The 26,741-nt window shown below is 44.6% G+C and overlaps 1 protein-coding gene across 4 annotated transcripts; it reads right to left on the bottom strand.

Moving 5' to 3' along the window:
• Positions 1–618: 618 nt before the first annotated feature.
• On the bottom strand, positions 619–26,741 carry KLHL20 (kelch like family member 20). Of its 4 annotated transcripts, none has more exons than XM_053984551.1 (13): positions 26,655–26,741; positions 24,573–24,633; positions 17,419–17,992; positions 13,122–13,280; positions 11,972–12,066; positions 10,650–10,765; positions 9,675–9,858; positions 8,460–8,603; positions 8,110–8,243; positions 7,322–7,530; positions 4,667–4,773; positions 3,002–3,082; positions 619–2,916 (listed from the first exon to the last, which is right to left on the bottom strand). In XM_053984551.1, exons 2-13 carry the CDS (start codon positions 24,593–24,595, stop codon positions 2,886–2,888), a joined length of 1,857 nt encoding a protein of 618 aa, XP_053840526.1. In that variant the 5' UTR covers positions 24,596–24,633; positions 26,655–26,741; the 3' UTR covers positions 619–2,885. The 4 variants fall into 4 exon arrangements, with proteins under 4 accessions (XP_053840526.1, XP_053840527.1, XP_053840528.1 ...); XM_053984552.1 differs by lacking the exon at positions 26,655–26,741 and adding an exon at positions 26,164–26,543; XM_053984553.1 differs by having other exon boundaries at positions 619–3,082.

Below are 26,741 nucleotides of genomic sequence, written 5' to 3'. Positions count from 1 at the left end.
GATTGTTTTTGCATGTTAAGGTGGTAATTCTTACCCTAGTAAAAGTAGCTAAGTGATCTTCTGAAGGTCTTGGCAGCTCAGCAAGGCTGAGCTTAAACTAGCTTAAAGTGAGTTTAAGTTTGAACTTAAGCTATCACTTCTGGTTCTTTAGTTTCCTTATTTGAAATATCTCAGACAAAGTTTGCTATCTGGAGTCAGAAGAGCACTGGACAAAGGATCACAAGGTCTGGAAATAAGTGGCACCTGTATTTGGTTTGAAAATAGGACTGTTACACTCAGGGCTAAGTTTTAAATGCTCAGCTCTTTCCAACAAATTTGCATAAATAATCTCTAAAAACCTAAATTCTTATAGCCTCTTTTAACCTCTTCCTTGTGTTGTCCTCATTGTTAAATGCAGTTAAGTGAGCAGAGATAAGATTTAGCCAGATAGCACAGATATTTCCTTCCAGAAAAAGCTCGTTCTGAGGAATATGAAGGGTAACAAGAAACAGCAGAGTTTTAAGCCTCTTTTACTGGGATTTAGCTGGAAAAAAAAAAAACAAACCCTCCAGCATCTTTGTCCATATAAACCACAGAAAAACACCCCCACTGCTTTCATCCCAAGGAACAAACCAAGAACAGCGTAGAAGAAATTTATTAAGATAGCACTATTTATACAAGTTACTCATGCTAGAAAAAAGCATAAATGATACATGTAAACATTTGTTTACAGAATACTTGTTTTCCTTGTAAAGGTGCAAATGATCTTCATATGTAAACACAAGAATACCGACCTTTAGGGGAAAAGGGGCTTTTAAAAAAGTTTTAATGTCCCATTTATGACTGTAGTGTATTTTTTACTATATTCAAGCACATTAAAGTCTGAGTTACATGAATCAAACTATGAAGTTAAAGTCAGCACTGCCTTTTTCATCTCAAGAATTTACAGTCCTCTTTTTCAAAATCAAATTTAGTAAGGTCCACAGTTAGATCAGGTGCAAAAGGTCATTCTTCCACCCTCAATAGAAATTACAGTAAAAACAGAACTGTTGAGTCTTGAGTTCTCTGCTCTCCCCCCACTCCTGGGTGACTCCACAGTTATTCACAGTGCCAGAAAACAGCCCTTCCCCTCCAAACTCTTAAATGAGCCTCACACCTTCCCCTGCTCTAACCATACACAGGCAAAGTGCACAAAAATCACTCAAAGAGAGGGCACCATCCATCATGGTCAGGAATTCTACAGGCAAGAGGGCAGCTGAGGTGAGGCTGGTGTGAGGTTTTTTTTCAGCAGGAAGGAGCTGGCTGTGGGTCTGCCCTTCCAGCAAGAACACAAGAAGTGGGTGTCAGAATTAACAGATGATACCTGCACCCTCCTTCAGACAAGAACTGATATCGAGCAGACAACAGGAGGAAAAGGTTTTTAAAAGTGAGCTAGAACTAGGTGGATTTAGGTTCTGCCAATGGTCGCAGGATAAAGTACCAGTGTGGGTGTAGCCAAACTCTATTCCACACCCACCAGCATTATTTCTGATGAACTGATATAATTCCTGCATTATTCCTGTTAGTGGTGGGTCCTTTGTAACAGCTGTGAGCTGGGTGCAATGTGCTGTCTGTCTTCACAAAGTAACAACTACACCCAGCCTAAGGGGGGGGGGGGGGAGTCAGCTCTGCCAACGGGCCATCAAGGGCTCCCCAAAATACCCTATGACTCAGGATTCTGTCACTTCTTCGGGAAATCCCTTGCTCTGGGGTAGGGATTAAACATTCCTGCCTGGCTTTGAGGGTTAATGATCTGGGGGTTTGGGGACATGGACACAACCACCACCACTGGACATCCAAAGAAGGAGCAGACCTTTCCACAGGACCAGCACTTTTGACAACACCTCATCCATCACTTTAACAGGACTGCAACCACCACTTAATCAGGACTGGTTTTAAGCCAGTCTTTGTGTATTCATTGCAGTTATTGTCACCTTTCTATTGAACTGTAACTCTGACTTGAAATCTCTCACAAGGTATTTCTGTGGGGTTAATTCCTCCCCTGCTGGTTTACCTTCAAACCAGCACAGGTTCACATACAGGAGAGAGGAGAGGAGAGAAAAAGCTGAACTTTTGTACAGTAAAAAGGCATTGCTTGAAATCCTTTTCCTCTCACCCTTTTTGGGCACTTCACTGATTGAGTTGAGCGATGAGAGTTACAGTTCTGAAAAGGTACTCAGGGCACCCATCCTCAGAGCTCTCCTGTCCTCTAAGAGACCCCAAATCACACCACAAGGGTTGGAACCACAGTAGCTGGCAGGACACAGCCCTGCCCAAACCACCAGCTGGTCAAAATACAAGTCACACATATACATATATATATATATAAAATACATATATATATATGCACACACAGATGTATATAAAAAGCTGGAATCATCGCTGTGAGCGATACAAAGGAAATACATGATACAAATCAAATGAAAAAATAAATATACTCTGTGCACAGAAAAGCTTCTGTGCAAAGGTGGCACCTTGCAGGTCAAGTACTTTTTTTTTTTTTTTTTTAAGCTCTCTGTAAATAAGGCAAAAGCAATGTTTTCTGTATCACTTTTCCTCTTTCGCCCACCAAACAGCTGCCACATCCACTGCTCCCACAGCAGGAGGGAAAGCAGGAATCCTCCTCCTGGCCAGACTCCCAATACAGAGTGTATAGGCTCTACATCAGCTTCCTTTAGGCTACAATAACTGTTACAGTTTGGTTTATTCAAAAAAATGTAGAACTATTTAGAAAAAATACGGACATAAGCAACACTTCTACTTTTGTCCAGTGGTTCCCTGGAGTCTGACAACGTGGTCTCCCGTGGGGCACGCTCTCACAGAAGTCAATTTTTAGAATTCCACAGAAAGAGTTCACCGACAAAGAGTTACATTGGATCTAGACCGTGCATACTAGAGCTGCAAAGAGGTCCAGTGTCAACAAGTCTCTTCAGTTTTTTCTAGGAATGAGAAGGCAGGGGACTCCCTCCCTCTGGAAGCTTACCATATATGAGATTCACAGTGTGTCATTTTGATAACCCCCACGCCTCCGCCCAGCCGCCGGTAGTTCATCCCGCCGTACAACCTGCAGAGACAACATTCCAGGGTCACACACTGTCTCACAGCCTCCTCCATGGGGACACCAACCCTTGAGAGCTGCCGTGGGAAACACTGCACCAAGCCCGTGTTACCATCATTAATGTCTGCTTAAAGTGAAGAAGAGGTGGAGCACACATCTTACACACTTCATAAATAAACAGCTGTATTTGCTCATGCCTTTCCTTCTCAGAACAGAAACTGCTGCTTGATTTGACACCAAATTTCTGTAACTCAGATAAATACTTCCTGCTCCCTGTCTGGTAATGTGCAAGACAGAAAAGAACTTTGTAAGCTGTAGCTGACCTTAAGCTAGGTTTTGGGTAACACAGGACTAGGCTTAGTCCTCACAATTCAACTAATTTAATTTTTATGTCTAAACCCCTACATTCAGCTGAGCCAACCAAGACATAACACATCCCAAGCACCATCTGCTGACTGCAGTGGTGTCTGCATTTCATAGGGATATTAGATCCCTACAGATTGCAGCTGCATATTCCCCTCTGTGCCACTGGAGTCTGCTGGCAGGAACAGGAGAAGCAAGTTCTCCAAGCAGCTCTGTTAAAAGACAAATTGCAGCAGAATCGTTTCTCAGTCAAGCTGCACAAATAAAAAATACCTTCAAGATACAAAGGAAAGGGAAGACCACGGAAGATGGTCACCTATACTGAGTTCAGTGGAGGAAAAAACCACAAGCTAATAATACCTTGAATAATCTCCCAAACTGTGTGAATGCCTGCCAGGCAGTAACTCCTAACTCTGAACTGTCCCAGGGAGTAGCTGAAACCATTCCACTGAGGAATCTGATGCATGTACTACTCTCTCCTCAACTGGTTTCCTCAGCAGTTCAAAAGGTCCTGTGGATGCATGGCTCACCAAATCAGGGGAAATTCCTCCACTGCTGCTCATGACAGCCATTCTTATCAGAGAAGGGTTAAACTACTACTGTCACTAATAAGAATAAAGACATTAATTTCTTTCTATTCCCCACCCTCACCAGACCACCACAGCAGCCCACAGGTGCTTCATACTTTATTCTAATTACATTTGGGAATAAATACACAGGCAATTATTTTCAAGTATAGTTATGACTCGAAAGGCTGTTTTTCCTCTTTCTTTTCTGCTCAGCGTATATTTTGATCAGCAATTTCATATTATTTGTCTCAGCTTGGAGATTCTTCCAGTGGCTGAATCTTGCTGATGTAAAGGGGAATAACATCATGTGCTTGAAGTGTTTCAGCTCCTCCAAAAGGATTCAGAAATCACTGCCTCAGCTTGAAAGCAAGAAGTGAACAGGCCAAATTCTACATGGTGGCTGTGAGTTCCTTCTGCTAAGGACAAGCTCAGTTTTACTGGGAAGCAGGAGAGACTCAGCCCAAAATGAACAGAAGGGGCATAGTGGGATATTTTTCAAAATGTAGTTCTTTCTTGCAAGGCAAGAAGCCAGAATGGGAGTGTTGTGATGGCTCTACCCCACACAAGCTCTCTGCTATGGTGTGTACCACATTCCTAATTTGCCTGGGACAGCTCCAGCTGGACTTCACTGTTTGATTGTCACACAAATTCAAGTTACCTCCACGTGTTAGCATCTGGATCAAACACCTCAATGGTCTTCAGGTATGTTGTGCCATCAAAGCCCCCCACTGCCATCAGCTGTCCATTCACCACGGCCAGGCCAACCTGCAAAACAGCCATCAGACAGCAGCTAACTTAGCTGGGATGTCCACAAAAGAAGGGTCACAATGAAAATATTAATAAAACTATTTAATAACTGTGTTTGGTGAAAGGCAGTCTGCAGGAGAGGGTTTTTTTCTTTAGGGCACAACACAAATAAAATACCCTAAAAAATAAGACATGGAAAGTTAAATATGTATCTCAGAATAGAGAATCTCTTAAAGAAAAGGCAGAGGGTTCCCCTTATTGCCAGCTACAAGTAGTAGAACCATCTGAGTGATGATAAATACATAAGAATCTAAACCTTTTTCATACAAAACTTATGTTCTGGACTGAAATTCTTCCCCAAGAAAGAATATCTACCAGCCCACAACACTTGGTTAAAGTGGCAGAACCACAGGCAAGCCCCTGGTCTCAAACCTCGCAGGTTGGGCCTTGGACCATCTGTAAGCACCTTGGCCTCCGGACTTACTATTTAGTCTTTCTGCAGAAGCACAAAATCACTGAAACATCAAAACCATGATCACTTCCAGTGGAAAACGTGGAGTATAACAGAGAAAAGGAAAGGTACACAATGTAAAATGGTCCCTGCTTTGGCTTTGAGGAAGTCAGAAGAGCTGCAGATACCACTGGCATGTGTTTAGCAGTTTCTGTAGAAAGCAAATACAGAAGAAGCTGATAAAAAGCCAATATCTAATGAGAAACTAAAGTGGACAGCATTGTTCAGCTCACTCTGTGCTTGGAGAACAGAAAGAAGTATGTTTTCTCTGCCTCTAAAACCAGTGGTTGCTCAAACTGTGATTCATACTTGCCTCACCAGACACTGGAACTCTAACTCACAGACAGAACTCATTCTCTCTTTACCACATAATCCAATATCTAATGATAAACACCCATATCATTTACACCTCCCCATCATGATGACTACTGAAAACAATGCAGTAACCTGTTGTTCACAAGAAAGCACCACCATCAGCAGCTGATGGGAACTTGCTGTCACTCACAGCATTCAGTGAGGAGAGGCACCAGCCTAAGTGAAAGCCCAGGAGCCCTGTTCCCACACACGCCTCAAGGCAACAAGAGTCTGCTGGGACTATGTATCTGAACTCGTGCTAACCCAGTTTCCCAGCTTTTTCCTCTCAGCAAGTGGGTGTTTTCACCTCCTAATTCATCCAGAGAGATCCAGCTACTAATTTGATAGCGTTCTTTAACAGTATCACATACCAAGTACAGCTACGTCACCTAAAAGCTCCTCTGCTTCAGGCTTAGTTGACCACATATAAGGGCCCAAAAATATTTAAAAACATGCTCAAACAACTCATTTCCCCATCCTAAACAGCTGTCTATGGCATGACTTGGCTATCTCCACCCTCTAGTCTTGCTAGAGAGCTTTTTGCAAACTTTTTCCCTCACAGAATAGAAGTGAAGGTGCAGAGGAAGCAGGAGAGCCTCATGAGAAGACTGACACTTCACCGTGTGCTCTCCCCAGAACAAGAGTGACAATGACACCCTGCCCTGTGCCTCTGTCCCCATATGGTGACACGTGGCACAGAGGAGCCCACCAAGCCCCACCTGATGCCTAGAGAGGCTGACCTAGAACAGAGGCTAGGCAGTGTTTAAGGAATAAAGTAGGTATTTATTAAAGGCCTTCACAGGATACACCTTGGGCAGTACAAGAGCCCAGCCATGGCTACACCCAAGATGGACCCTGGGTCATGGGTTTTCGCACTTTTATAAGTTTTGGTGCATTTCCATATTGGGGTTGATTGTCCAATTCCAGCTCAAGGTAATGCAGTCCCATCCTCCCAGTCTGCTCTCCTCAATTTGCTGCTGTTTTCACCTTTTGGGCCTGATGCTGTAACACTGTCCTTGGTTCTGGGGCTGGAAAAGGATTGTTTTGTCTGACTAAACTGTGAGGAGAACTTGCCAACACTTTATATGAAGTTCAGAGTTATATACTAATGCAGTACAGAATCTGGAAAATGTGGGAATCAGAAAAACAAACTTCCACAGACACTGAAGGATCTGATCTGTAGCTTTGGAAGAAGCTTGGATTGATGTAAAGATACAATACACAGACATTAAGCAGAAAAACCACAAACTTATGTTTCTATAGTTGTAAGTAAGAATATGCTTTACATAAGTGGGAACTGTATTGATAAGATGGTGAAGGGTTATAATGTGAGGGTGTGGTAGAATAGAAGAGCTAAGAGTTTAGAAGTTATGAGAGTGTGCAAGTGAGACAGAAGCCATTGGATAAAAGTCCCCACAGTGCAGCAGAAGTAAGTAAAGGCGATAGGTTAGAAAAGCAAAATAAACCCTGTGGCAACTGTCTATTGGGTTAGAAAGTTCTGTATTGCCTTGTAACAAAGAACTTGTGACTACTCTTGAGCTATGGCTGAATGCTTACTCCTCTAAAACCTCATGGCCTCTGAGACTGATGTTTATCTGAGCAATACATTGTTCTTAGCTTGCAAACAGTCCCATCCCTTCATTTCTAATGGCAACAATGACAGGAAAATACAAAATCTAAAACCTGAGGCACGAAACTCACCCCACTGCGCCGGGATGTCATGGCCACCACGGGAGACCACTGGTTGGTGCGTGGGTTGTACCTCTCAGCACTGCTGAGCTCTGTGGTGTCATCCCTGCCTCCCACAGCATAGATCATGTCCTGGTACACAGCACAGCCCAGATGCTTCCTCCTGGTGCCCATGGGGGCTATCGTGTGCCAGCGATTCTCCTGGGGGTTGTAGCGTTCCACTGCGGAGGAAGGGAAGGTGTTTGGTCAGCAGGGTTGGCAGGCAGTGGGTAAAGCACTTTTGGACCCCATTTCCACACACCAAAAATGCCGTGAACCTGTTTGTTCTCTCTTCCAAAGCCATGAACCCATTTTTCTCTCCTTTCTTCCCAAGAACTCTTGCTAGTCTCTCTCCTGTCTCCACACTCATATCTTCACTCAAGAGGGAGCTGGTAATGCTACAAACTGACCTGCAGCAGTTTTACTTTTGGCACCTTCCTTCCTACAGCAAAAACGGCTGCTGCAGGAATTAAAACAAAACAAAAAACCAAAGTGCTTGCAACTCCTATGCAAATGATCAAAGCCTTGTATTAAGGACATACTGCCAAATGAAGCACTGAGAAAGTAAAAATATCATGCACAACCAGGTAATAGGGGCTCACAAGTCTGGAGAGCGAGTTATAGTATGGCAAAATAATATCTAAAGAAGAAAAAACTCCACAAACTGATCACTGAGATATTCAACATCTATCTGGGGACATGATGGGCTCCCAGGACCAGGACAAGCACTGACTGGGATTAAGGGACAGCAAAAGGCATACCAGTATTGAGAGGAGATGTTCCATCAGAGCCTCCCACAGCATAGAGGAAGCCTCCCAGCACAGCCACTGCCACTCCCAGGCGCCTGGTGCTCATGGAAGCCACTCGAGTCCATTTGTTTTCTTTGGGATCATACCTGGCAAAAGAATAAACACTGGAGCTGAGTGAAGTGCTGACATCTTCACAAAGGGACAGGAAGACTGACTTTATTCTCCCCAAACAAAAATCCCTGTAAGATTTGTACAGTTCTTATCCCCTCTCCAGCTCGTCTGCATCAGCTGCACCCTCTAAGAGACCCTCTTTCTTGCTGTGCCCCACTTTTTTGGGTTTTTTTTTTGTAATTAAAAAGTACCTCTCCACAATGTTGAGACAAGAGACACCATCCTGGCCACCCACAGCATAGAGGTAACCTCCAAGAACTGCTACTCCAACACTGGTTCTGCAGGTGCTGGTGGGAGCCACATCACTGCTCCACTGATTGGTCTTTGGATCATACCTGGAAATAAAACCACACCAAACAGCACAAATTACCTGCCTAGGTCTGCTTCAGACTCTCCCATGCTTGGGAGCTCTACTAAGGCTGTGTAACTTGCCTATCCTGAGCTTCAACTGCAGCACAGCTCTTTGTAAGCTGGATAAAAGCCCTGAAGTGATACAATGCATCCCCTACATGTTATTCCAAGGATGTTCAAACTGCAGGTTGGGATGAATGAAGCTGGAGATCAAAGGTTCAGGCTCCTGAGAGAGACCGGCTGGCGTGTGGTAACTTGCAGCAAAGAGCAACAGCCAGAGTTAACTCTGCTCTGTTCCCTGCAGTTCACACAGGAACTCAGCCAGCACTGGGACTTCCAGATAAAATATGAAGGAACAAGATGGACTTGGGAATCCAGAGACAAAGAAATACAGTGCATAGCAAGGAAGTGCAGGACGTGGGAGATACAACACTAGGGTCATGATTTGGGAAGTTGGGAGCATTCAAGGAGATAGGTGGGAAGAAGGGGAGGCCCAAGGTGGGAGGAGGTATTTGTACAGCTCATTGGGTTTGTTACAGGGCCAAGATTTAGCTTGAGTCATGTGGCTTTCAGGTATGGGAATTGCCCTATGCAGCTCCCAGAAACAGGAAGCTTGGTAAAACTTGTTTGACTTTAATTTTTCACAGGCCTAAAACTGACTTATTTTCCTTCTTCTGCCTATGTGTCAAGGTTCCTTAATTCTCAAGTTGCCACTTCACAAAAATAATCCAGGAGCTTTCCCTCTGCATCTAAGAAATGCTCGCTGTAACCTCACTTTCCTCAACAATGCTAAAAACCAGCAATTGCAAGGAAGGTTAACCAGGATCACCACTCCTTCCAACAACACACCCAGACCCATCTCCTAGAGATTCCTTCCTAATGCCAGAGGCTTTGGCTTGTCCCATTAAGCTGGTGATAACATGACACAAAGTGTTTTGCACCAGGGATGTGCAAGGCAGGAGGAAATGGCAAAACGAACTCAATTCCTAAGAGGCCGGAGCCAGGTTTAAACATTCACAGCTGAAATTCTGCACAGGGGCCTTATGGAGACCTACCTTTCCACACTGTTAAGATAGGAGGAGCCATCGTGGCCTCCCACAGCATAGAGGAGGTCATCCAGGACGCTGACCCCAACACCACAGCGCCTCTTGCTCATGGAAGCCACCATCCTCCACTCGTTGGTCTGGGGGTCGTAGCGCTCCACGCTGGAAATGGCATCGCCACTGCACCAGCCCCCCACTGCAGCCAAACACCAAAACCAGGGTCACAAAAACACTCACCGAGCTCACAAACTGCCTGTGCTCCTGACACAAATCCCCCCTTCGGACTCACCTCTGAGTCGCTCCTTCTGAGGTTTGTAATTACAAAACAGAAGGAGATTTTCAAGAGCATGAACTGAAGTTTGGAAATGCTGTGGCATGCATAGCACCAAAGAAATCACACAAGTAAGAAACGTAAATTAACTTAAACTTTCAAATATTAATGCACTGGTCACATCAGAAATAGGTTTCTGAAGACTTTATGGGAACATCACCATCAGAAAGTCCTGTCTGGAGTCTCCTGGCCTAAGCCACTGGGAAAAATACACAGATTCAGAATATCCTGAATTGGAAGGATCAGAGTCCAACTCTTCTGGCTCTGCACAGGATAGCCCCAAGAATCCCACCACGTGCCTGGGAGTGTTGTCCAAATGCTTCTTGAGCTCTGTCAGGCCTGATGCCGTGACCACTGCCTTGGGAAGTCAGTTCCAGTGCCAGACTCTAACTGTGGGTCAAGAACCTTTATCTAATATCCAACTTAAGCCTCCCTGACACAGCTCCAGGCCATTCCCTCAGGTTATATTGCTGGATACCAGAGAGCCCAGATCAGTGCCAGCTTCTCCTCACCCATCATGAGGAAGCTGTAAACCATGATGAGCTCTCCCCTCAAGGTAGAGCAGACCAAGTGACCTCAGCCACTCCTCATATGGCCCCTCAAGACCCTCCAGCACCTCCTGCTGACACCACAGACACACCTGCAGGGACACACACCTGCAAAGAGCACCTCTCCACAGCGGATGGGTTTGCGTGGCCTTGTTCGCGGTCCTTGCATCAGCGGCCGCTCTTGGGGCAGCAGCAGGTAGTTTTTGGCTTCATCCACCAGATCCCTGTGCAAGAGAGGAAAATATTAACCCCCAGAGCTCAGTCTCGGGAGAAGGGGCCAATCAGAACTGATGGGAAGAGCAGCCAGCACTAGTCATGCACCTCAGGTATTGACAAGTCACACGAGAAGAGCGTGAGCGGCTCCGGTTAAACACGCGCTGTCACCTAAACACTCATCGGTTGTTTACAAGCCACTGACACAGGGACAGCAGCAAACCAGCACCAGTGCTTGGCCAGAGTTCATTAAAGATAATAGCTTGCTGTAAAAAGACTGATAAAAAAATATATATGACAAGAGATTTGTCAGGCTTACTGTGCAGAAAAGAAAAACCCAGCCTGCCTCAAGCTAGAACTTAACACGTTGTCAGTGGCTTTGCCTCGGAAGAGAACAGGAGTTGGAAAGCACACAAATACATAATACACACATGACCAATAGATGGAGATAGTACCCTTCTGATGAATATTTTCTCCATCAGCTCTGGCCAGCTCATACTGTCCATCCATTCATGACTTGCCACCTGGACTAATCCTAATATTCCAAACCCTTGAATAAAACAAAAAAGAACAAAAAAGTCCTCCTTCCCTCTACAAATGTGGAATTCCCCCAGTATGAATGCTTATTCAGGAAGAGAACAATTTAGCCTATGCCCTGAACTTCTTTACAATATGCACAAGATAGATCACGTGCTTTGTGGACGATACAGAACTTTGTAGAACCAGAAAGGTGAGACTCATACCATAAAAAGAGGAAATGAAAACTTCCCTGCATTATCCCTGTGGGAAAGAGCAGACTAATCCCAGAGTCCAAGTCAGCTATCAAAGTGCAGACATTCTACATAGAAAAACTACTTTAGATCCCACTGAGATCATCATGAAAGCCATGCAAGAGCTAAGCCGCAGTTAGAGGCCATGACTAGAGGGAGTGGGGGAAAAAAAAAAAAAGGCAAAATGCATATCAATACGCCGAAAGGTCTTTTACCAACAGTCAAACTGCACAAAGTTTGCCATTTCACTGAAAACTCGAAAGAACAAAATCACTTCTAGGGTGCGCCAGTGACTATTATGCAAATAGTAAACAATTTTTCTTGCTTCTCCTATCCTGCCAGTTGCCAAAGACTAAATTGTGAGGCATCACCCATTTACCAGTGACAAATGAGCACAGTTTCAGGGGACAACCTAATCCAATTCCCTAAATGGCTGAGGAGATTTACCTGCATTCCTCATCGCTCTTAATGAGTGGATCAGAGCCCACTGTACCCACAAGAAACTTGGGACTCAGCAGGGGCAGGCGGACATGCTGCAGGACCTAAAACACAAACCAGAACACCTATGGTGAAACCACAGATACCCACAGAGATGCAAGAAGCCAAATGGAAAACAACAGAATTTTAGTTGAATGCAGCTTGTCTCACAGCACATTTGCCTTTTCAATATCTCAGTTTAAGGTACCCAGCAGAAAATCAGTCTTCAGAAAGGGACAATCCACTGGATCTATTAGCAGCTGAAAGGTCACAGCTGGAAAACTTTAGAAAATTACAGATGTCAAGACATCTGCCTGAACACTAGTTAAGTTAGTGGTTTTATCAACCAGTTAGCTCTCTTAAACCTGAGTGGTATTGCAGAGTAAATGAACAATAAGAAACAACACATCTTTCAGAAGGGTTTAGAATTTGAAGGCCCAAGCACGTATAGACAGAGGCAAACAGTTATAAAAGCATTAAAAGCTGCCTTGAGAAGAGCAGCTTTTTCCAGTTTGGTTTGTTTACTTAAAACCATTTTCAAAAGCTTTCCAGTAAATAAAGTTGCATTTAACATCTCTTTCCAAAGCAGAAACAGCGAGGCAGGCAGATGCTCACCTCTTTTGATCATCCAGCCCCAGACTTCAGAGGCTTTGGGCTGACAGCTTTGTCAGAATGGGTTCTGCTCTGTGAAATGCCTTGGCTTAGATGAAGCATCACATTCCAACAAAACCATTCTGACAAGCTCCACTGTAACATCGTGAAGGCTGAGGCACAAATCAAGCAGCAGAGCTTAAAGAAGCACCGCAAAGCGAGACAAGCCTTTTCTCCTCCACTGTGGTGTTGATACGACTCCCCAAGCAGTGCAGGCAGGTTTGGCTGGACAGACTGCTGGAGTGAGCTCGTTTGGCAAGTCCTAGCTGGGAACAATCCAACAAATCCCCAAATGAAGGCTCTGGCCAGTCTATATGAAGGGACAGTGCAAGCCACCTAACACAGGTGGGAGTCAGAGACAATTTTGGTGGCTTTACCTCATTCAGAAGCGCTCTGGCACCGCCCTACCATCCCTCATTCCTCTCCTCCTGGATAAAGCAGCCTGGAATGTCACTGTGCCCAAAATTACCTGTGGCAGCTGGGGTCTTCTCTCCTGGATGCTGTACTTCACCCAGGCCATCACGGCATTGAACACCTGCTCCTCGCTGCGCACGTTTAATTCGTCACTGGATATGATGTCTATGAGCTGGTTGGCAGGCAGCAGCATGAACTCCTCACTCTCCATCACCTGGGAAAGGCAGAGGAAAAAGGAAGGGAGTAAGGACAAAGCATCAGAGCCATTCACCCCTCCAGCACTTCATGGACTGACCCAGTAAAAAGCCAAATCCCCATCAGTTCCAAGACCAACACACGTGAAGGGTTTGCTGCACAGGGCAGAATGCAGCCCCCAGCAACGAGACACTTCTAGATGGGCATGCCTTTTACACCCTTTTACACTTTTAAATGGTTAAACCACACTGATCAGTTCAGTGTGTTTCAAAGTTCAGGATAAACAAAGCCTTTCTTTAAAATCAGCCTCCTCGTTTGCCCGGTCTAATACAGAAAGCAGAAATAAAACCGCAATAAATACGTGACTAAAAAGCAGCACTGGAGTGCAGAGATTCACAAGGAAAGCAAAACAGAGCACAAAAATAAGAGTCTCAAACAAGTTACCAGAGGCATTTCAGAGAACACAGAAAGCCTGATTTGTGGCAGAACAGAAAATATTTCAGGAGACTCATCTGATCCTGCCTCTTTCATTTGCTCTAAATATACACAGGGAGTATGCAGTAGTTGAGATGCACTAAAGAGGGAATCAGAGCCTCCAGAGCCCCTAAGGACTGATCTCTTGTGAAAGTCAAGCCACTGACAAACACATTAATTCCTTCAGCATCCAAGATAGCAACCAAGTTTCTCAGGAGGCCTTGGCTGCTGCTGGGGGACTGCTCACACAGCATGAGTCAGTCAGACTGCCCTGGGAGCTCACACACCACCACAGCTCCTGCACAGACACCAGGAAAGATGGGAAAGGTACAAGAATCAAAATTAAAACTGCAGAAATGCCCTTACTGATAACTGCCAGCTCACCTTCCCCGCAAGAATTCCCAGTCTGTAGCCTGCAATTTCCAAAAGGTTCAGGGACAGAAAATAACTGAATGCTGGCTTGCCCTTATCATCTGTGACCACATTAGAATTCCATGACTTATTTCATTATTTGCTGCACAAATTAAAGAAAAACACTCTTTGACATGATCATCTCAACAGCAGTCAGCTGTGCAGTCCTTTTAATTACCTGAAGAAGTTATTTAAGGGCACTGAACAAATATGCAGTTACTGACAACAGAAAATATTGTTAAAAAAGAATAAAGAGGACAATGAGATCAGTCTTGGTTCTTGGGCACCCTGAGCTTTTGGGGACAGTAAAGGCCACAGCAAGGTTGGCCCACACACTCCTTCAGCCTTTAAGGAGGAACTGGGTTGGTCATTAAAGATCTTTATCAGCTTTTTTCCATAGTCTCCCTTCCTCCTACAAAGCTTATGTGTAAACTTCAGTCTGATGGTCTTTAAATGCAGCTTCTGCAGAGTCTGAAAACAGCAGCTGTGGAAATTCCCAAGTTAAAGATGCTCATCCAGTCTCTCCCTTTGACCCTCAGGACACCCAGTTGCATGGATGGCCTCACAAAATTCAAAGCACTTCTTCAAACCCAATTATTACTACTGTGCAACTTGTTAGTTTACATAGTAAAACAAATCATTATTTAAAATGCTTTGGCTTTTTTTTTGGCTTAATTATCAGGACACTCATAATTACCTGACTAATATTAATTATCTATTCGACTGACTTGCTCAATGGACAAGAATTGGCTGGATTTCATTTCCTCTGCAGCATTCCTGAACATCAGTGCTTTTATAAACAGAGAGAATTCATGTCAGACTATACAATATAGAGTGCAATTTTTGTCTGTTGATAAAAGTGCAAGTTGTCCACCCATAAATATAATTTTTCCCTACACACAAATGCCAAGAGATAAAAAAAAAAAAAAAATACAAAGGCTGTTCTTGTACAGTGGAGTTGTTAATAGAACCATTTCACATTATATGCACAAAATCCACTAGGGTTTATAGACAACAAATTAAATTGGGAGGAATGGAAAAAACTGAAAAAACATTTTACCAAGAAGTTAATGATGTAATGCAGCAATACACATAAAAATTTAATAGAAGCAGAGGTTAGCACAGCAGAGGACATGAAGCAATTCAAACTGCATTCAAAGTAACTGTATGGGCTGGCCTGGTGCCTGCTGCTTAATATTTCACATTGCCACCCAGGAAATTCCCAGCTCACGTTCCTTTCTGCCAGCTTGGAGGAACAATGACCACACAGCCTCCGCACAGGAAGGCAAATTTTTTATCAGTTTTCAACCTCCACAGTGGAGGATGGTTAAACAGACAAGTGCCTGGCTTCCCCCAGGGATCACCAACCCACTCCCCAGCTGGAAAACACTGCCAGAATGGAATGCAATCCCAAGGAGCAGCACCACTGACACTGTCTGCAGAGAAACAGTGGGAGCAAAAGAAGTGATTATTAAAGATGAAGAGCTGCAGAGCTCCCAGGGCACTGAAATGGACACCAAAACCTGCCCAGGCCAAATAGTGCTCTAATCTAAGCCTCTGTTTTCCAGAAGCTGTGTTTAAGTCAACTCAATAATAATTTGCATCATCTTTGAGGAAGAGTGTTCTCTTCTCTTTTGCCTTCGTGTGCTTTAACAGGGATAAGGAAGACAGAAAGTTGTCTTCAAGGGACTGCAAAAGCAAAGAAGCCCATAGCAAGCAGCTCTTAACAGCCAGCTGTATGTATTAATGCTAAAACATTTTAAAACAAAACTGTCAAGCTGTTAAAATGTTATTTAGAGGCTTGTAAAGATGCCTTACTCATGTAATAACAAGATCTAATAACCAGTAAAACAACCAAGCACTGAAAATAAACAACCATCTGGATAGCATCTTGCTTCCCCCCATCCCAAAAAAACAAAAAAAAAAAAACAAAAAAAAAAAAACAAAACAAAACAAAACAAAAAAAACCCAACAAAAACAAAAAACCAAAAAAAAAAACCAAAAAAACAACAGAACTAAAAAAAAAAAATCAAAACAAACCCGACAAAACCAGAAGAAAAGAAGTGCAGAGCAAGCACAGAGCATATGAAGTGGCCAGCTAAAATGCAGGGCTTTGGGAAACCACCAAGTTCTAAAAAAAAAAAAAAATGCTCATCTTAAAAAGCAAATTCTATTTGGTTAGAAAAGATGTATTTAATTGCAGCTTCTGTAGTAAACTGATGTCGTGTCCACAGTTAGATACCAAAAATCGTCTTCACTGTGTCCAACAGTCATGTCCTGTCATGTTGCTCCTGCTCAGATTTTTCTTAAGTACTACCTGACTGAAATGAATGCAATTCCAATCTGTTTCTTGCATGTCAGATGAAAAAAAAGAGAGAAGCTACCATCACTCACAGTACTTCCATACTGCTGCTTTTCTGGGGAAACTAAATTAGCACCAGGAGTTCCTGGAGTTCCTCCCGTTGGAAAGGATCTCCCTGTAAAGCTGGTGGGAAGAGGAGATTTTTCTGCAGCAGTTCAGTAAAGACCCACTCTTCTTTGACTATTGCTCACACAATCCCTTAATTATTAAGTTGATCCTTCTCTGAACCAGCTGCTGGCATTTTTTTTTCACTAAAAAATCATCTAGGCAGAATGAACAAAGGATGAGAAACTTGAATTTATAAAGGTCAGCTACAATATTACACATCTGAATTACTTTCAGACAGCTTCTGCTGAATAATAGATGCAAAACTCTAGTTCTGCTGCAACCAGGGATTTGAATACTCCCCTGAGGCAGCCTCACGCTCCCCCAAACACCCACTTTTCCAATCCCAGAGCTGAACACCAAATTTTTTGGGTTCTATTGATGTGTTGTCCTTACTTTTAACACCTGCCCCCCCCTCCAACCACGTAGAATCCAGAATATTTCTGAAAGAGGAGTGGAATGTCAGACCACTGTGCAGGCACGACAGATTCAATGCCAAAGCCAACTGCACCCATGACCTTGCCTCCACAGAGCACTCACCACACACCTTTCAGGGAAGAAATGCTGTGTATCATATACAAACCACTGGTACAACACAGTCCTGCCACTTCTCTCCTCTTTCTTCCCCACTTAACATCTGGCACCCATTACTATGGGTCCCATCACTGGCACCCATCACTATCAGGGCACAGAGCAGGGTGTAAAGGCAGGATTTGGAAAAGAGGCCAAAACGAGAGCTACTGAAAGCTCTCACAGGCCACATTGATGCATGTTACATCACAATTCCAGCAGGCCAGCTCCTTACCTCCTGGAAGTTGTGCTGTGTGAATTTGTCAGCGATCCTCAGCAGCTCACGGCACGAGTGAGTGTCAGCAAAAGCCCGGATGCCCAGGCAATTGGAAGGGTCCAACTGTCTCTTGAGGAACTCGCAGCAAGCCTCCTGGATCTCGGCCAGCTGGAGAAGGCAAGCAGCTGGCAGCAAGGTCTGGACATTCCCCTCTTCCACGGTGATCTGCGAGGTGTAGGCGAAGTCGATGAGCAGCTCCATGGCCCGCTCGTCGATGTCCCTGATCACCACCTCCGTCTGCCGCGACTCCGCCAGCTCCCCGGTGAACATGGCTCGGAAGTAGGGGCTGCAGGCCGACAGGATCACCCTGTGGGCGTAGATCTTCTTGGCCCCCACTACCAGCACCACATCGCAGAGCTCCCGGTGCTTCCTCAGCAGGTTGATGACCTCCAGGGTCTGCCGGGGGTGCTTGTCAGAGATGTAGGGCATGCGCGCGGGCTGCGGCACCCCCTCGGGCAGCTTGTTGGGGTCTCCGAGGGTGCAGCGGCTGGTCACGTCCATTCCGGTCTCTCCTGGGCGAGTGCTGGCACACCTGCAGCGCAGGAGATACAAATACAGCACCATGGTCAGGGATTCTAGAGCCAGCCACGCTCCGAAGCGCCGCAGCTCGCGCCGAGCTGTGCCCGTAAGTCCACGGCGGGACGGGGAAACAAGCACGTGACCACATGAAAGAGGAATCCATCTCCAAGCAAAGACTGCTTAGAAGTAAACAAACGCCAACTTGCAGCAGGCTTCTATTTATTGCTATTTTTATAGGCTTTCTATGACACACGGCTCTAATATCCAGCTACACATCCATATTTATGAGCTGAACCTCACCATAGCCTTGTGTGGTAAAGGCACATTATCCCCATTTCACAGAGTGACTCAAAGCACAGATTAGCTGACTTGTCCACTGTCAGGTGCTGGAGTTTTCTTTGACAGAGGTGGAGATGGATTTCCACTGCAAAGAGTTCCAGCTCCATGATTTAACCAAACTTCTCTGTTCTACCTATGTTTTTAATGGGGTCACTCATCACTGTAATGTCTGAACACACTGCTGTCACGCAGACCTAGGAGCTCAAGACGACCTGCAGACTATCATGAGCATCTTTCAGGTTCACAGAATACCCACTTTAATCATCACCTCTTCAGTTATTTTTGAGCCATGGAGGCTCCTGACTCAATCCACCCTCCCTAACATGTGTCAAAAGACTGTTAATCTTCACCAGGAATGGCAGAAGGCAAACGAAACCAAATCAAACCAAACAGGAAAAAGATAAAAAAAGTATCTACCACTATCAACCTACCAAAAAAAGGAAGAACAGGAAGTCAGGATGGTAACTTTAGAGGTGAAGAATCACTTAAGAATACATCAACTAAGTTACTGGCACAGAGAGGAAACATAGTATCCTCCCAGTTCCAGATGCAAAAAGGAAAAGCCAGGAAACTGCTGCCTCTTCCCACATCAAAGGAAAACCATGACTTAAAGCAATTAAAGAACATTGAGCAGAATATCAGAATATTGATGGTTTATGACCATTGGAGATGTACTGAAAAATGCTGGCCACTGCCAGTTTTTCCCTGGTCCACTGGCATTTGTGAGCTGTCACTACCTCACTGTTCATATTAAGAGTTAAAAAGAAATCAAGCTTGGCTTTGCCATGGCTCAATGTAATTTGCAGCAGGCTTGCAGAGGAAAGAATTAAAAAAAAAAAAACACCTTACATCATTTCCCCTCATTATTATGTCAAATGCACTTTCTAAGCATTGGGAAACCAGTCTCTGCAGCAGTTCAAATTATTTACTTGCATCGTAGCCTGTTTTCCCATTCCCTCCACACCCTCTCCTTGATCATCCTATTCAGATGTTTTAGACCATTACCTCCTCCTCCTATCTTGGTTACACAGATCCAGCTGGGGCTCCCCTCTGGGTTTTGCTGCTTGCTCCTGCTCAGCCTCTGCACCTTAAATGCCTTGGATTTTTATCCCTGCTCCATCTTTTTTACATCCATCACCGTTCTGCTTTCCTGACACCTCTGACAAATCCTTCTGCTGTTACACTGCCTCTCGCTCTCCTCCACCCACTCCTATCCCTCACAACCCAAATTCACCTTTGGGGGGGGGGGGGGGGTTGGATAATCATTCTCAAAGCTCTGCCAAATTCCTGACAAACAATGTATAAACTAAACTCCCCCTTGCAGCAATACACAACAACCACAATTAATGGTACCCCTGCAAAAACCCCAAGAAAACTCAGCTGAAGATTAATTTACCTAACTGGTTTATTTTCACAGTCCTTAGCAGCCAAGGCCAGAAGGTAAGTAATTTAATCCCTCTACCAAAAGATGGAGAAAGGTGTAACAAACATTCCCCTGTAGAGTTTGGCTCTTGCTAAGCAAGCTAAGTAGCTTTTATTGTGCATTAAGTGTTTTGAACTATGTCAAACCAACCCTTGGAAGGAAAAAAAAGAGCACAATAAGAGATCTTTTAAAACACATGCTACTACAGTTCTGGACAGTTTGTCTTGATCAGGCTGTCAGTCAAAGAACAGAAGAAGCATTCTTCAAATAAAAACCCATTTAATGTAACTACAGCTCAGAAGAGATGGTGCACATCCAGGACAGGGCATCCTTTTGGAAAGCACACAACCCCTCTGTGACACCTGTAGGTTTTCCTCATCTCCCACTAAGAACAGCCCTAAAGCAGATCTCAGAACCTTAGGCACAGGTTCTAAGCACAGACAGATTAGATTAAGGCCATGCTGCCAGAAGAAATACACAATATTCGTGCCAATCCCACAGCCCAAGACTCCCTGCCAACACAGGGCAATGGGATGTACCATCTTGTGCCACAGGATTACTTGGCCAGATTTAGGCAGTAGCCCTTGTCTTTCCTAGCCAGGACAGAACAGGATTTTTCTGCCCAAATGAGGCCCTGCTGAACACATCTTTAACTCACTGAAAAGGTGTCTGGTTAGCAAGAACTGAAGTCATTCCTGCATTGTTCCCACCAGCGTTTATCTGAGAGCCTGCATTGTACCCAGCCTCCTTACTCCTGGGGAGAAAGTGCTGGTTAATGATTAAAGAAGACTGAATGGATGGAAAAAAGAGTAACAACCAAACGTTCCTGATTCATCCATAACTTATCTCTGGGTGGTACAGAAGCCAGTGATCAATCGGCTTAAGAATTTCCAAGCTGGATCAACCCAGATGCTTGATGTGAAGCTCGGTGGGTTGCTGCTACACACAGGCACAGAAGTGTGAATTTAAAGGACACGTCTGCTGGCTTGTGTCTCCACAAAGATTGTAATTCCACTGCATTCTGTGTGCATTATGCATAAATATGCACAGAGAATGAAATGATGAGTCAGTAGCTTAGAGGTGTGAAAGACAGAAGGCAGCACTTCATTCTCACATGGCAGGAGAGCTGCCTCCCCCCACACAGAACTCGGAGCTGCTCCTGAATAGCCAGGGTGATTAAGGAGGGCTGAGGATCCAGAGGAAATGTGTGTGTGTGCAGGGATAAAACATTCACACGCAGCTATGCAGATATTCTGGGATTAGCTTCCACCAAAATGCAGGGCTGGGGAAATCAGCAAATACAATGGGATTAAGAAAGGGCTGACAAAGGATCAGTTTTTGTAGCACACTGCTGAGAAGTACAAATGGGAACACAGGCAGTGTGCGACAATAAATCAGCTAAATAAACAGGCTGCTCTGCCTCCATTTTATTCCACTAATGGCCAAAATTTCATTCATTAACAGAGGCATGTATGAAACATCCACCCTTACAGCAGCTCCTCCCAAAGTTCAAAAAAATACCAAATAACACACACCTAGGGAAAATTCTCTCCCATGCTGTCATAAGGGCGTCTTAACTTTCAAAACTGCACTTTTTTTAAGACAATGTGTGTTTTAGCACAAGATTACAAACAGGCTTTAACACAGTTCAGCAGAAAACAAGAGGCTAACCTAAGGCTTATGAAACACACATCTCAGGCTAAAAACATCAACTGAAATCCAAAAATCATACGCTGCTGGAGTGGATTTCAGTAGCAAGAGAATTTAGTAGCAAATAAAAATAACAAACCAAATGGGTAATGATTTCTGTCAGTGCCTTGATTTGAAATTAAGAAATATTTCCTATACTCATTACAGAGCTGCAAGAACAAGGGCCATTGATTTGGCCCAGCCTTTGGCAACAGAAGTCACCACCACAACATGCCAGCCAAGTAAATGGAAATGCTTTATTGTGGCATCAGTACTCTAGGCATTAAGTTAGCTAAAAGCCTGATTATCAGGAAAAATACCACTGATTCATTTTCTTGCCTAGCTAGCAAGGTTTCAGTAAGCTTTCTCAACAAAATTATGCAAACAAGCAGATAAACCTGACTGCGATACTATTTTACTTTACACAAAAGGAAAACAGCAAGGATCTGGTGTATTTGCCCCTATTTAGTTGCTTGGTTTGAATTTTACCGACCAAGCCCAGAAAATTCAGTTTCACCCTGACTGAGGAAAACATCCCAGTCAGGGTGAAACTGAGGATGCCCATACTCTGAAAGAGAAGTTCATTACTGGACCCTTCTAAAACCTTCCTGAGCCTTTTGTAGTTTGTTTTGTCCAGGTAGTTGGATAAGCTCCTGAGTGTACCATCAGGATCTGAAGCCTCCTTCCTCCTGCCGGGTCTGGCTGCTCAAGCTTGCTCTGATCCAGCACTGCCGAAAGCAGGGAAAAGGCTGCCAGGGAAAAGCTGGGCGAAAAAGAGCTGGGAGAGCTCCCCCAGTTTGTTTGGGAGCTGCTCAAACCCTCATGCCTGAGCTATGTTGACGGTATCTCTGCACCTGACTGTGCACCCACCCATCCTGAGCTGATTTCCCTGCTTCCTTCCTCACCCCCCTACTTGCCCAAGGAGTCCAGGACTCCTGTCTGGCCCTGGCCATCAGATCTGCTCTGTCCTCCTCATCTGGGTGCTGTGGGACCATGCTCTTCACTCAGAGGTCCCTGCTGCCTTGTTTTTCCCTTCAGCAAAGCCACATTCTCTTGCTGAGAATGAGCAAGAACAGCCTGCCCGACCACCCCTTCATTCCTAATGCAGGCTAAATCCTGTTTGCAGCAGCAATTCTGTGTTCCCTGCTATAATCTTGACAGGAATAGCTGGAATTCCTTGTCTGTTCAAGCTGTTCCTCCTCCCCTCTGAATGCTGTACACATTTGATACCATCTCACTGTGTTTATTAACCCACTACTGGCCAAGTCCCACTCCCCTCTTCGTGCAGGACCTACCACAACCCTCATGTGGGGGTGTTAAATTGGCTCCAGAGCCCTGAGTAAAAGGATAAAAGGAAGTGCTCTGCCATCTGCATAGCTGGAGTTCATAGGAAGATCTGTGCCCAAAATCCAATCAGGAACCTTTTATAATTTTCTGCTAAGACAGGCAATAGGAGGAGAACAAGCAGAAATTTTTAACAACCCACACTGAGGCCCTTAAAGCAGGCAAGTGTATTCCAGAACTGAAGTCCACAGCTCACAGCAGAGATGTGCTTGTCATGCAATTGTCTGCAGCAATAATAAGAAACCTCCACTTCTTCAGCCCTGTGCTGCTGCCCACCACAAAAACTAAAACTGAGTGGCAGCCAGAACTTTCACAATAGCAAGTCCAAGGCCACAAACCCACAAACAGACACACAAACTCTAGCACGTGAATTCTCTGCCTCAGTGTGACACAGAAAACAACAGGCACAGAAACAATTTTAGAACCTCAATTTCCCCATCAGGAACACAAAAAGTAGGGAGAAAACAAGAACACAAGCCAAGATAGTCACCAATTTTACATCATTCTGCAAAAACATCTTGATAAATGGAGCACAACATCAAAACCTAAAAAGCTGGTTAACATTTAAACAATCTCCACTGAAGAAGGCTATGGTGAAAGAGAGCTCATCTGCTATTTAAATCATCTTGGAGGAAAAGGAATTCACTGCAGAAGTCACATTGACCAAACCACACTTCTTATCTTGGCAAAAATGCAGCACAATACCCAGGCTCAGAGATGCCTCTGTCATATCCCAGGCTTACTCATTGCTGAACTGCAGCAGCGGCATAGCAAATTAAATGCATTAAAATTCATTTAATTAAAACAGCATTGTGCCATTCTTCAAGGGTTTAAGTGACTACTTACTTCTTGCCTCCTTACACAGAACCCAGGCTAATGGTTTCTGTGGCTAAGAATGCTCTATATATTAATCTATGGTTAAAAGCCTTGCCTTCCCTTACACGAGTGTTTACAGATTTAGCCTTGCCTTCCCTTACACGAGTGTTTACAGATTTACCCACAATAAAGTTCTCCTTCTTTCAACACCCCAAAGAGCACAAATAGACCAAGCAAGCTGCATTGGAGTTTTCTCCAATTCATTTAGAGGTGAAGAACTTCAGGCAACTTTGCTTCCACACAGCCTGGATCATGTACAGAAATGTATCTGCTGTTAAATTTTGCTGTGGGGTTGCCATCAAGCAAGGAAAAATCAACAAGAGCTAGCAGGGAACCCTGTTTGCAAACCTGTCATCGTGCTGAACTACTGTGACAACTTTTCCCTATATGAGAGAGAATGTTTTTGACACGATCACAGCAAGAACTCCCCTGAATTAAACTTCAGCTGCATCTCCAGCTCATTAGAACTGAGGCAGCTGGCATCCATAATTAGAAAAGGAAATCTCCTTTTCACCCAAGACCTCACCAAACTCCTTTCCTTAAGGGAAAAATAATGCCCCTTGGAAACCAAGTTTAAATTTATTCCCAGGCAGCTTGTTTCCCACAGTTTGAATACCTAAGTAATTAAATACTGAATTTTAAATATGACAGTAAATGGGGGAAGAGGAAAAGGGGATGGAGAATTACAGTAACTTGTCTTCCATACTCTTCCTTAAAGACATCTGCTCTTGTAAATATTGAAAACTAAATACATTTAAGAAAGGACTAAAGAGGAATTATTTATTTCCCAATTCCCCATAGCCAGGCTTTTTTAAAGAAACCCAAAACCACATAACATTTTTACAGTCCAGGCACGTAGAAAACCAACTGACATGATTTATCCTATTTGGGGAAGAGAAGAACAATTGTTTTTGTGTCTTACCTGCGCATTGGCTTTCCGTCCATGCACCGTGAAGAGAAACCTTCACCCTACACTTCAAGACCTATTCCAACAGAAAAAAAAAAAAGAGAAAAAAAGTGATTTCCTATGGGTTACTTTTAATTTTTGAGGGAATGCTTTGCTAGGCTCTGTCTCTACAAATGAGCTAATATCTTTTTGGTATTCTGATAGAATGGCGTTAAGTTTTACATCTCTTGTGTCTCACTGTTCATTGAGACTGATAATAGAATAAAATCTTTTAAAACACCTCTCAGTTACTCCTTCTCTGTAAAAAATAAGAAAACCAACAACTTCCAAATCAAAAGAACCTTCTTTCCCCTCTTTCAGCCTCCTTCTAAGAGAACAGAGCTGCCCACAACCACGTACTAATGTGCCTTTGAGCTCTTATCCAGTTATAAATTCAGAGCCCAGATCAACAACACCTGGACTGCAGAGAATAAAGCAGAAGAAAACACCACCAACATTAAAAATATTTCCACCACGGCTGCACAAAGATTCCTCACCAAACAGAACACACACATTATAAAGTCAGCAAACTGCCTGCCTCCCCTCCCTGAATCCTTAAAACTATTCTACCAAAGGGAAAAATATCTGAAGTGACAGGGTGCTCACTGTCACTCCTTGCTCGGAGCCAGGAGGTATCTCTCCCTCACACATTTAGCAGAGATTTAAGGCAGGCTGGCACCTAATAAACAGCACAGCACTGCTCAGCAGCTACACTGCAGAGCCAGAATTTGATAGAAGATAAAACTTGTGTCTGGAAATTGAAGATAACTGTGCCCCGGAGGTAAGAGGGATGCTAATAATGCTACTACATCTGCAAAGATGAATGATGCTGCCTGATGCTCACCACACTTCCATTCCAAATATTCTTTTTCTGAGAGTAATAACAGTTGCAAACTGCACAGGCCTTTCATATTCAACCACTAACTTCTAATTCTAATGTAAATTAACCCTTTTTACAAGGGCATCGCTTGCCCCAATTTAATTTTCGATAGCTATTCACTTAGGAATACATTTAATTGAATTATTATCCAAAGCAATAAGCCTAACTTTTTGGAAAAAAAAAAAAAAAAATCTATTAAAAGAACAGAAAGGTGTTCTGCTTCCACACTGATAGTCACAGGCTTCTACCCCTCCAGAAACGGAGTGAGAAAGGGGAAACCACTGAACTATGGGAAAAGCAGTGACAGAATGAAAATGAATTAAACCTTAAAATAAACACAAGTAGCATTCACAAGAGAAAAAAATAAAATTAAATTTAGGAAGAGCAAGATCATTTTCGGAAGACCGAGACTGTCAGATTGGAACAATCTGCATCCAACAATAAGCAAAATATTTTTGGCACCATTTAAATTGAACTACAGAACTGTTATAGCTCTGTTTGGCTACGTGAAGAAGAACCTTATTTTACAGGCAGCACTCTCTAGGAGCATTATCCCAGACACACAAGCGGAGCTAGCTAATGAAGAATAAGCTCCGACTTGCTGTCTGCCACACTTGCAAATTACTCAGGTTCACAGCTCCCTGCAAATAAAGACAGGCAATTCCTCCTGGTTAGGGCACCGCATACCAATTCCGAGGCGAGCTGCGGGCTGCCGGGGCACCGAGCACCGCCGCATGCCGCCGGGGCTGTCCCGTGTGCCGGCCCCCGGAGCACCCGCACACGCACGGGAACGTGCAGCAGGCTATTCTTAGCCCCCCGATTGCAGCAGGCTTAATCCCCTCAAACCCGCGTTAAAAGCCGGGGAGGAGGGGAAAACACACACACACACGTATATACAACAAAATAAAGACATTTAAACCGCGCTGTCCGCGCAGCAGCAACAGGCTCAGGGGCGGCTCTGCCAGCAAAGCCTGGCCCTGCAGCCCACGGCACAAGTCGGCTCTGCCGGCGGCTGCTCCTGCGGGACGGGCACCGCTCCCCTCCGCCGGGCCAGGCCGGAGAGCCACCCCGAGCCGTGCCGAGCCGAGCCGTGGGCTCCGCGGCTGCCCCAGCCCGCCCAGGCCGCGGCGGTGCCCGGCCCGCCCCGCGCCCCCGGCCCGCCGAGCCGCCTCACTCACGCCGGGCGCGGGCTCCTCGCCACCGCCGAGCCGCGGTCCCGCAGCGCCGCCCGAGCGCGTCCTCAGCCGCAGGAAGCGGCCCGGCCC

This window comes from Vidua macroura, chromosome 9, assembly GCF_024509145.1.
Source record: "Vidua macroura isolate BioBank_ID:100142 chromosome 9, ASM2450914v1, whole genome shotgun sequence".
Lineage (NCBI taxonomy): Eukaryota > Metazoa > Chordata > Aves > Passeriformes > Viduidae > Vidua > Vidua macroura.
The sequence above is the reverse complement of the archived record's forward strand: the minus strand, read 5'-3'. Positions and strand labels throughout refer to the sequence as shown.

What these genes read in the sequence shown, in the direction of transcription:
- KLHL20 (XM_053984550.1), bottom strand. Translation starts at nt 18,024, where the DNA reads ATGGTGCTGTATTTGTATCTCCTGCGCTGCAGGTGTGCCAGCACTCGC. An exon ending in TATCTTAACAGTGTGGAAAG is followed by an intron (nt 8,604 to 9,674) that starts GTAGGTCTCCAT and finishes TTTTATTTCCAG; the next exon opens with GTATGATCCAAAGACCAATC. An exon ending in TGACATCCCGGCGCAGTGGG is followed by an intron (nt 4,774 to 7,321) that starts GTGAGTTTCGTG and finishes GCTGTTTTGCAG; the next exon opens with GTTGGCCTGGCCGTGGTGAA.